Source organism: Anopheles arabiensis, chromosome X (assembly GCF_016920715.1).
Source record: "Anopheles arabiensis isolate DONGOLA chromosome X, AaraD3, whole genome shotgun sequence".
In the NCBI taxonomy this organism is placed as follows: Eukaryota; Metazoa; Arthropoda; class Insecta; order Diptera; family Culicidae; genus Anopheles; species Anopheles arabiensis.
The window spans coordinates 18,220,525-18,231,010 of record NC_053519.1 but is presented as its reverse complement, the minus strand read 5'-3'; the positions used below and the strand labels follow the sequence as shown (position 1 = coordinate 18,231,010).

The 10,486-nt window shown below is 43.9% G+C and overlaps 3 protein-coding genes across 5 annotated transcripts; 2 read left to right on the top strand and 1 right to left on the bottom strand.

Annotated features, from left to right (window-relative positions):
• Positions 1-998: 998 nt before the first annotated feature.
• Positions 999-3,522, top strand: LOC120906571 (probable 60S ribosomal protein L37-A). Its single transcript, XM_040318337.1, has 3 exons — positions 999-1,131; positions 1,659-1,794; positions 3,062-3,522. The coding sequence occupies exons 1-3, from the start codon at positions 1,129-1,131 to the stop codon at positions 3,196-3,198; spliced, it is 276 nt and encodes a 91-aa protein (XP_040174271.1). The 5' UTR covers positions 999-1,128; the 3' UTR covers positions 3,199-3,522.
• Positions 3,523-6,298: 2,776 nt separating this feature from the next.
• LOC120906487 (glucose-induced degradation protein 8 homolog) lies at positions 6,299-8,497 on the bottom strand. 3 transcript variants are annotated; one of them, XM_040318212.1, is made up of 5 exons: positions 8,389-8,497; positions 8,061-8,316; positions 7,790-7,975; positions 7,361-7,583; positions 6,299-7,290 (listed from the first exon to the last, which is right to left on the bottom strand). In XM_040318212.1, exons 3-5 carry the CDS (start codon positions 7,905-7,907, stop codon positions 6,945-6,947), a joined length of 687 nt encoding a protein of 228 aa, XP_040174146.1. In that variant the 5' UTR covers positions 7,908-7,975; positions 8,061-8,316; positions 8,389-8,497; the 3' UTR covers positions 6,299-6,944. The 3 variants fall into 3 exon arrangements, with proteins under 3 accessions (XP_040174146.1, XP_040174148.1, XP_040174147.1); XM_040318214.1 differs by having other exon boundaries at positions 8,285-8,316; positions 8,389-8,467; XM_040318213.1 differs by having other exon boundaries at positions 8,285-8,464.
• A 227-nt stretch (positions 8,498-8,724) lies between these two features.
• LOC120906645 (39S ribosomal protein L9, mitochondrial) lies at positions 8,725-9,990 on the top strand. The gene is made up of 3 exons (XM_040318476.1): positions 8,725-8,919; positions 9,013-9,339; positions 9,425-9,990. Exons 1-3 carry the CDS (start codon positions 8,842-8,844, stop codon positions 9,767-9,769), a joined length of 750 nt encoding a protein of 249 aa, XP_040174410.1. The 5' UTR covers positions 8,725-8,841; the 3' UTR covers positions 9,770-9,990.
• The last annotated feature ends 496 nt before the right edge of the window (positions 9,991-10,486 follow it).

Sequence of the window (10,486 nt, the reverse complement as noted above, 5' to 3'; positions counted from 1 at the left end):
CCGTTCATAAAAAACTGACTTCAACAACATTGAAGTGGCTGCTTCTGTAGCCGTGTGGCTTAACCCACCAAACTGATAGTTTTTTGGCTTTATTTGATGGAACTGGATTTTTAGTACGAGAAATTGGTGGCGTTATCGGTATCTTGGTTATATGGGGTATCTCGGGGACCGCCTGTAACATAAAAACGATAGTGAGATTGACAAATCTACCCGGGTAGCCCACTTGCCTGGAATAGGGTTATTCCAAACATTAATTCTAAAAAAATTGGTTTATTATACTGAAAAAAACAGAGAAGGGTGACTGTGGTCATCCGTGTTTTAATTTTCAAGCCAATCTGATTCCTAGAATCAGATGAATAAGCAATTAAAATCGATTTGGCTCCCCGTGTAGCCGGTTACCTGGAATAGGGTTAATTAAATACAGTTAAATGATAGTTTAGAAAATTTAAAAGAATTTGTTGCACTTTTCTTTTTTTTACTTAGCAGGCTCATACTCTTTCTTTTATCATTTCAGACCGTTCAAATAGACACAGAGCAAGAACGTCGCGCGCGACAAACAATAGCTCAATTTTTCAAACTGAGCTACTTGTCTCGCGAGATATTTCTGCTTCATCTGAAGAAAAAAAACAATTCATTCAGTTTTTTTAACAAGTCAGATTAATGTCAACTCAAAAACAAAATTTAACATATTTTAACTTATTTTTTATGTTTTCAAACAACAAAAAAACAAGTAGGTTGACAGGGTGAAATGAGCTACTTTGATTCTCGTGGAATGAAAATTTGCATCGCAGTTCATTAAAAACCACCAAAATTGAGCACCTTTTGTCGCACGAGACGTTTTCGCTCTATGTTTATTTGAACGGTCACAAGCGAAATGAAACGACGAATAATAACAATCGGTTCCCACTGTGCAAAACGAAGGCAAACTAAAGGTGACATTGTGCGGTTTGCTTGAAAAAATAACTCTATCGGTCAATTTGCTTGCTACTGTCATCGCAGGCTGAACTGATGTGCCGGCCACCAGTGCTGTCACCGAGCTGCAGTCATCGCTGGTTCCGGCTGTAACCTTTCTTTTGGTGTTGCGTGCCTTGCAAGGCAGGTTGCTAAAGTGCTGTGTAGAAACACACGATGGTTAGTATCTTCACGTTTTCGGCTAAAACACCGTTAGGACGTGTAGATTAGAGAGTAGCAACGACGAAAGTTGCATTTGCTGTGTAGTGATGGTTACTATGAAGCGAATTAGTTAAACTTTTTCGTAAATTAGTTTGCAATTTGCCGTGTGTTGTGTGCCCACGCCGCTCGCTGTAGTGCGTATGTGTGTGTGTTGTGTGTGCCTATGTGTCCAGCCGTACCGTAAAGAGCTGCAGGATTAGCCACGAGACTTACGTTCAGAGTTTTTCCAATTGAAGCTTTACCTAAGTGTGCCTTTTTCTGTTTTCGTTGTATCGTGAGATTAATTCCGATTGTCAAGCTCCTGCTGCCGAACACAGAGGCACTTAAAACACACACACGCACCGAGGCACAGGTTGTCGGCATTTTGCTCTTGTTCCAAGAATCCTGCGACTCGTTCCGAAACACGCCATAACCTCTCAGTTTCCCGTACGCAACAAAATACCCGACCATCACTCAACCGATCAACTTTATGTTTCATCTTTCAGACTAAGGGTACTTCCAGCTTTGGAAAGCGGCACAACAAAACCCACACGTTGTGCCGCCGTTGTGGTAGATCGTCCTACCATATTCAGAAGCATACATGCTCGCGCTGTGGCTATCCGGCAGCCAAGATCCGATCCTGTAAGTATTAATTGTTTTTTTTTTCAGGAGTAACGGTCCAAAAAGGCCGTATTGCTAAGTATTAATTGTTAGATGTAATGAAATATGCATGTTTATGTATTGGTGCAATTGAGTAAAGAGGGCAGTATAAAGATTGATTTAGATGTAAAACCCGGTGTTGCCAGATGCCCTTGTATTTTCTTTCAAATTATATTCGTTAATTCTTCATACCGGTTTCATCTGTATAACTTGGGCAAATATCATCTTTCCAGCTTGGGGACACGATACTAAGATAGCATTCCAAATAGCGCGGACTTCAAATTACGTTGGACTTGCTTATACGGGAACGATTTAGAAGAGATAGTGGAAAATATTGCATTCGCCCAATACGACAGCTGTTTGTAATTTCATTGCATTGAGCAGTATGGATTGGGCACAGAATAATCTATCCTATCCAAAACAGGGTACTTTTGCGTTTTCTCACCATTTGTACCAAGAAAATGGGATAACATTCCAACAGAAAAAGGTCTAACGTTTTAATGCTGCTCTTCGAAGACTTTTTGGAAAATACGTTGAAACCGTTGTACGAGCTCTCGCCCTTTACGACAGCTGTTTGCAATTTCATTGCATTGAGCAGTATGGATTGGGCACAGAATAATCTATCCTATCCAAAACAGGGTACTTTTGTGTTTTCTCACCATTTGTACCAAGAAAATGGGATAACATTCCAACAGAAAGAGGTCTAACGTTTTAATGATGCTCTTCGAAGACTTTTTGGAAAATACGTTGAAACCGTTGTACGAGCTCTCGCCCTTTACGACAGCTGTTTGCAATTTCATTGCATTGAGCAGTATGGATTGGGCACAGAATAATCTATCCTATCCAAAACAGGGTACTTTTGTGTTTTCTCACCATTTGTACCAAGAAAATGGGATAACATTACAAATAAAAAAGAGTCTAAACACGTTGAATAAGCTTTTGTTGCGGAACATTTAAAAATTGTACAAAAATGGCAAAAACATCTAGAACATGTGCTTTGAATATAGATAGCTCCGCCCATTACGACAGCTCCTTGCAATCACATTGCTTCGAGCAGTGAAACTTGGGCACAGACTAACATTCTTATTCAGGGTACTATCGTGTGCTTTCTTACCGTTAGTACTAAGAAATAGGGATAACAATCTGTAACAAATTGCGAAAACATTTACCACCTAAGTATGCATTTCTGAACTGACGATTTGAATCTAACGATGGTTTGTTTTCCCTTTCTTTCTCCCTTTCACTCTAGACAACTGGTCGGAGAAGGCTAAGCGCAGGAGAACCACCGGTACCGGCCGTATGCGCTACCTGAAGGTGGTGCGCCGCCGTTTCCGCAACGGATTCCGCGAGGGTCAGGTGGCGAAGCCGCGCAAGTCCGCAGCTTAAGCAGTAGTTTATACAAACTTACTACCACCTTGTTCCCCCCCCCTATTCTTCTCTTCCCTTATGTGTATGCATCAGCACCGTTGGTTAATTTGGCGACAAAAAGGGCAAATGCGTTGGACTGTGATTTTGAGAATCATTTAGTCACCGTGTCACCACTATCCACACTTACGCTCGGTTATATTTGACCAGGGTGGATTGGGGTGTGTCGTGGCCGGGAGGATTCGAAAGATGCGCAGACCAACATATAAAGTAACCGCCTTTTGCTTATCCAATTGTAAAGGCATGCAAACAAGGAAGTGAAATAAACCGTTTGAAACACACACACGCATAAGATGTATCATTAATTGAATTGTCAAATAGATATCACAGGCACGTCAGAATAGGCTATCTCCGAGACATTAGTCTTTACTGACAGCTTTTTTTTTTTTTGAAGACATTGGTCAACAAAGCATGCACAGCATATGGTGTTTCCAACATAAAAATATACAAATGATCAAACGCTTACCTAATCGTCGGTGGAACCTACAAACATTACCAGTCCAATAAATATTTAACGGAGGTTCAACCTGTTTTCCGTGGCGTTCATAGCATTGGAGTGATCTCTGAATCGGAATTACCCGAATTCGATTCCGACTCCCGAGTTGATTCTGGCGTGGAAACCGGAAATGGTATCGGAATCGACCTGGGAATCGCAATTTGCTCCGGTAACGGAATCAGAAATGACTCCAGAAATGGAATCAGCACCGAAATGAGAATCAGTTCTTGAATTGAAATGTGATGCTTCAGAAGCGATAAGTCCAGGAATCTCCATGAGAATGGATCGTTTACAAGTAAATTTTGATTATTTGCGGCTATCAATACGTAGCATCATTGGATCCAAACATCTCTTCTTATGGAGATGCCGAAAGCGATTCCGATTCCGGAACCTATTCCAGAGCCTATTCCGGAGTTGGTTCCCGAAACTGATTCCGGATTTACTATACGGAATCGATTACAGAAATCTTCTTAGCTAGCCGGAATCGATTCTGGCGAAAATTTCATTTTTCCCATAATTAATTATATTTTTTACGGACTTTTTTTTATAACGGACTGGCAGACGAAGGCGCGAGACCGTGAGCGGTTTCGGACACTCCTGAGGCAGGCCAAGACCGCAAAGCGGTTGTAGCGCCGGATAAGTAAGTAAGTAATTATATTCTTTAACTCGAATCGGTACAGCCATTTGACTCGACTGCTCTATGAAATATGCTTGTTGATTTAAAAGTCTAGTAGGGAATAGAGAGCAATTCGAGACGGACAGCGGAAATCGCAGAACGCGTCAAATCGCCAAACCAACGCTCGGAGATGACTACCATTGACAACAAAATTAGAACGTAAGCTATAAAAAACAAGGATTTTCCTAGTGGATAATCAAAACAAAAAATCTATTCGAAAATAATTTTAATTAATTTTCGTATTTTGCATGTTGCTTTTGGTCAAAATCAAATTAGGTTTGAATGGCGTTTAAATTGGTGAGGGATACAGGGTTTCCCACGATTTATTGGTCAGTTCCCATGATTTTTTGGTGCGTTCCCACGATTTTTTGGTCGTATCCTATAGATTGTTGGTTCGATCCCATAATTTATTGGTATTTTCCGATTGGATATCAATACAATTAGACCAAAAAATTCTGGGAAACGACCAAAAAATCGTGGGAACGCACGAAAAAAATATGGGAATCCACCAAAAATTAATGGGAACCCACCAATAAATCGTGGGAAACCCTGTAAATAAATCTGATCCAGATTCATGAAACTCAATGAATCTTTGAAATGGTTCAATCAATCCGAATCTTTGTTGGAAAGATAAATGAATCTCAAAAGTTTAATGAATTTCAAAAGAATCATGATGGATCCATAAATCTCCAAAAATTCATAGCTTGAGCTTGAGATTTTTCTTATTCTTCTTCCTGACGTAACAACCTACGTGGTCATGCTAGCCTACAGAGGCGTTCGAGACTTTTTAGCATGTACAACACAGCCGGATACAGGCGGTCCCCGAGATACACGGTACCTCTTATACGCGGTTTCCAATTCTTAGAGCAAATTGTACTGATTTGAGTCATCAATCGCCAAAATCCAAATAATTTCCCTTTTGATCGAATGTTACAAACTATTTCAAAAGGTTTGAAACTTTTAAATTCAGTCAGAATCATATCAAATAATTAATTAAGTGCCTAAAACTACCTCCCTACTCTCAAAATTACATGAAAATTAGTGATATTTTGGCTGGAATCAACTTGCGCGGAAATTCGAGATACGCGGTATTTTGCAGCCTTTTTCGGTCCTCATTAACCGTGTATCTTCGGGGACTACCTGTAGTTTGTTTTGCTACGGGGAGATGGTCCGGTGCATGCAAGGCTTGAATCCTCGACGGGCATGTTGTTAAGTCATGCGAGTTAACTGTACCACTGGGAGCGAGCAACATCAATATTTTTAAAATCATACATCACGGATCTTAAAGGTTCACGGATCTAGGAAGATTCACGTATCTTACGAGATTCATGAATACTTGGAGATTCAAGAATCTTCAGATATTCATGCATCTTCAGAGATCCATGAATCTTTGGATATTCGATTCGAAATTTGAATCACTTATCCCTGAAGGTTATCATGAGTGAATATCAACAAAAGATGCATAAACCCTGACACTAGTTTAAATGATGTTCTTTAAATAATTTTAAAATTGTTGTTGTTTGAATAGTTTATAGAGGCTTTGGCTCCAACGGAGTTCTTTCGCCTCTTAAAATATTTTTTTAAACATATTTATATTTAATCTTTCATAGTAGAAAAACTGAAATGTTTCAGTTCAAAATTGCCAATACAGTGTTCCATCTATTTTCCGCTAGGTGTTTTGATATCGAGAACGACTGGCTGGAAACGACTCTGGAATCGAAAGAGGATGTAGGCGATTTCTTGTTTATACGACAAAAATAGAACATGGTAAGTGCCAGCGCACTCCATGCGCTTACAGATATTGCGGAGCGCCGCTCTAGTAGAAGAATTAATTATGGTAAACAGCAATTGCAGCTGGCCAAGCACGCACAATAAAAAGAGAACGAACATACACACAAAAATATATTTATTTTTTTTTCTGTTACGCCTTCAATGAGATGCTAGGTATAAGAAAGTGAACACAAACATATTGCAGAATGGTTAGAAGAAAAAAAGGTAATTAATCGGCCTACATAATATTGTCCACAACTGAGGTATGTAATATTTTACTAAAAAGGGCGCAATTTGCCACCCACAATGAAAAGGGCGTGATTAACATGCATTCAAAAACCGTCGCACTTGTTTCCATTTTTAAGTATGTGCAGTACAATGCTGACAGATCGTTTCGGAGCGTGTGCATGGTACTTGTTCATAAAATTGGATCGAAAAAGTTTAAACATCTACTCGATTCTACTGCCTAGACTTTTCTCATCTTAACACAAACTAATCACGAAACAAAAAAAAAAACGAAAAAAAAAAACATGTAGCCCTAGGCCAACACGTTGGTGCTTTTCAAAGCTTCCCTAGCCTAAAAAATCTCGTCACCATTACTCTTTTCAGCTGTTAGTTTGGGCTGGCAAATCGGCCATGCTCCTACAAACTCACAATCGCGCCCATCGCTCGCCCAAATATCACGTTCGCCTTTCTACATACACGCGGAAGCACCCACTCACACACACACACACACGTACACACACCCACTCACACATATGCGGCTCACTTCGGTTCGATCGTGGCGGAGGCCAGATCCATCATCTTCGGGTACTTTACATTCTTCTTGTCCAGCTCGGTTTGCGCCCACAGGATCAGCTTGAGGATGTTGATCATCCGCGGGCTGGACTGTTCCTGCTGCTCCATCTTCAGGATGGCCGCGTTCAGCTCGCTCGCCACCTTCTGCCGGTGGGAGTGGCCGAGCAGGTCCGCGAACGGGCTGTGCTGCGGCGTTTCGAACGCGAGCAGGGCCAGCGTGCGCTCGAGCTCGTTCAGCACCTCCGGGTTGCTTTCGCCCGCTTCGGAAATTTGCGTCTGGGCAAAGGTGAGCGCTTCCTCGATCTTGCCCGCACTGGTTGGGGGAAAACAAAAGGCCGTTAGGCGGGAATGGGGGCAAGCCGTGGCAGGAGCCATAGACATACCGGATCAGCTCGATAAGGTGCAGTTGCTGCAGGTGAAAGTACAGATAGCGATCGTTGTCCAGCAGCTCCGGGTGCAGCTGGTTGACGAGATGCGTCGCCTCCTGAATGAAGCCATTTTGGACCGCCTCCCGGATCTGTATCCTGTTGTCGAGCGAGTTGAGATCGACCGACGGTGTGACGCCGGACTCGGCTTGGAACTTTTCCGCCGCCTCCTTAAAACCCTCTAGGGTGGGGGGAGGGATGAAACAGGAAGAACAGGGGTTTTTGTTTACATATGCCAAGAGTGGTGCTTAAAGATCTTCTCCAACAAACAAACAAACAAGCAACTACTCGCCGCATTACAATAACAAACCAAAGTACGAAATATGGCGGAAGGGGAGGCTATACAGCTATACAGCCCTCCTTCCCTTGCCACCACACTGTCCTTACCCGTGACCAGGTAGTTCATGATCAGCTTGTTGATGTCGTCCTGCTTGAACGGGAAAGTTTCGAGACGGCTCTGCCATTCCTCCTTCGAGATGCCGTCGTTCTTATCGTTGCAGCTCATCTTTCGCTGGTAGGAGCTCGTTGCGCAGGGGATTGCTTTCGCTAAACGACGGCACTTACAGTGTCCACCTTCGCGGATAGTAGAAAAAAAAAAACAAATAAATCAACCCTTCCGTTTCGTCACCACACCACACACCCTCCCACACACACACACCGTTTCAACCGTGGAATATGAAGTTGTGGAAAGTTTCTCTTTGCACCGTTTGGCGTGTTGTTTGGTGCGTGAGCAACAAGGCTGTTTTTCTGTTAGCCCCCTCCCACTGTGAGACGATAGAGTTTTCCAGCGACGGGTACGGCGGGAGTGGTGGCGGTGATGATGGTGGGATTTCACGCAATAAAGAGCTGCAGCTGCGTCGCAGACAAGATGCCCGTTTTTACCACTTCGGGGACGTCCGTTTGACTCTGGCGCGCTGAAAGATAGTAGCGCGTTAAGTTGCGTTGTTGCTGCTGCTAATCGATAGAGGAAGGAACACTTGGCTTACGAGTGAGAAAACAGCTCGAAAGCGCTTTGTTGTTAATTACGTTCGATCGCACGATTTGTTTTTGCACAACCGCCATCCGTCTCGGGGAGACTGTTGACAGATGCGCGTGTGCGTTTATAGCGCCATGTTGACGCGCTTGACGAACGTGCGGCGGTTGGGAAAGTGGATTTGTACCAGACTATCACCGGGGTAACAATTGATGTAAAATGGGTGACATTGCTGATGAAAAATGGGGTTCCGAAAAGATTTAAAACTATTAAAAATAACTAATCACATAAATATTGGATTTGCTCTGTCGAATGCGCACATTGGCTCGTGTCATTGCCGCCCGTTCACATTGACAGCTTGTCGTAAGGGTCGGAAACGTAAACATTGCAAAGATCTGGCTTCGCGACCCGGGCCGGCACGCGACCAACGAGACTGTGTGTGATTTTTATCGAAACCCACAAAAAAATGTTGGGCAATGTAGCGAAAATGCTCGGAAGCAGTGGCCTGTGCGTCACCCAATCGGTGCTGCTCCAATCGTCCCGGGTAAGTGCGGCCCGGCGCTAGGGGCAGCAGGCTGGTGCTTGGGGTTATGCAACCAAACAACAACACCTAATGCTTCCTTCCCTGTCGCTGCAGAACACCTTCGTGCTGAAGCGCCGGTTCCCACCGAACCTGTACAAGAAGAACCAGAAGCCGGGCAAGCTGCGGGGTCGCCACTTTGTGTACGATCTGGTCGAGGACACCACGATCAAGAAGAAGCCGAACCTGGAGGTGGTGCTGACCGCGTTCGTCGAGGGCGTCGGTTCCAAGGGGGACGTGGTGTCACTCAAGCCGAACGAGGCGTACAACAAGCTGCTGCTGCCGGGACTGGCCGTCTACAAGACGCCGGAAAACGTGGCCAAATATGCGACCGAGAAGGACGAGAAGGAAACGGAAGTGCACAGCTCGGCGTACGCACAGCGGGTAAGTGTGTGGCCGGCTGCATTCCAGTTCCCGGTCCTGTTCCAGCCCGTGGTGTAATTGATTCCCTTTTGCTTCATTTCCCCAGACGGTGAACAAGCTGGAAAGTCTCATACTGGCGGTCGTGATGAACAAGGACCATCCGTGGGTGATCGAACCGTGGCACATCAAGCTGTCGCTGCGGAAGGCGGGATACTACGTGCCGGACAGTGCGATCACCCTTCCGGACACGCCCATCACCGGGCCGGATCTGCTGAAGCAGAACAAGGAGTTCTACTGCACCGTGACGATCAACAATCTCGAGCAGGCACGGGTACGGTGCCGGATACACCACTGGAGCACGGAGCCGAGCGACCGGCTGCCGTACGTGTTCGAGCACTGGAAGCTGGACGCGGAGCCCCTGTTCGGGGAAGGGTCGCCGGCTAAAGCGTAGGCTTTTGCGCGATGTAGAGCTCACGGAAATAATACACAATGAGCGATTCAGGAAATAGCCTTTTTTCGATCGAGGTCACACTGGACGAACGAATGGAAAATGAGGCGATTTCGATTTCGATAGAATGGTTGTACATGAAATTGAACTTACGTACCGCCCAAATATAGGCTAAATAACCGTAGTTCCGAGCAATCGGAGGAAAACGATCTATATTTCAGAAATTTTGTAAAATACTTACTTTTGGTAAACTCCTCACAAGCATCCGCAGGACATTTAACGGTTGGTTTTTGTTTTAGAGCGTTTCTACATACACCGAGAATGCAGCTGAGAAAATAACTGACAGCGTGCTTTGACAGCGACTGACAGCATTTTCGGTGAGAGAATTCTCCTCGGCATGCAAAGAACGATGGAGCTGAGAAAAAATTGAATTGGCAGTTTTTAGCGATCGATCAATTATAGTTTGCATTTTTGCCGTCTAATAATCGTAGATATATTATTAAAAAGTAAAAGAAACTTTTTTGGCTTCATTTTAGCGATTAAAATGGATTTTTTCAACATCATTTTAAAAGTCTCATCTCGGCGCTTTTCAGAGCTTCTACACACACCAGCGTGAGAAACCGGTTGTCAATTCTCTCACAGCCATCTCTCAGCTGCAGTCTCGGTGTATGTAGAAACGCTCTCTGAGCGCCGGTATTTTCCGTTGGAGATTAGTATTAA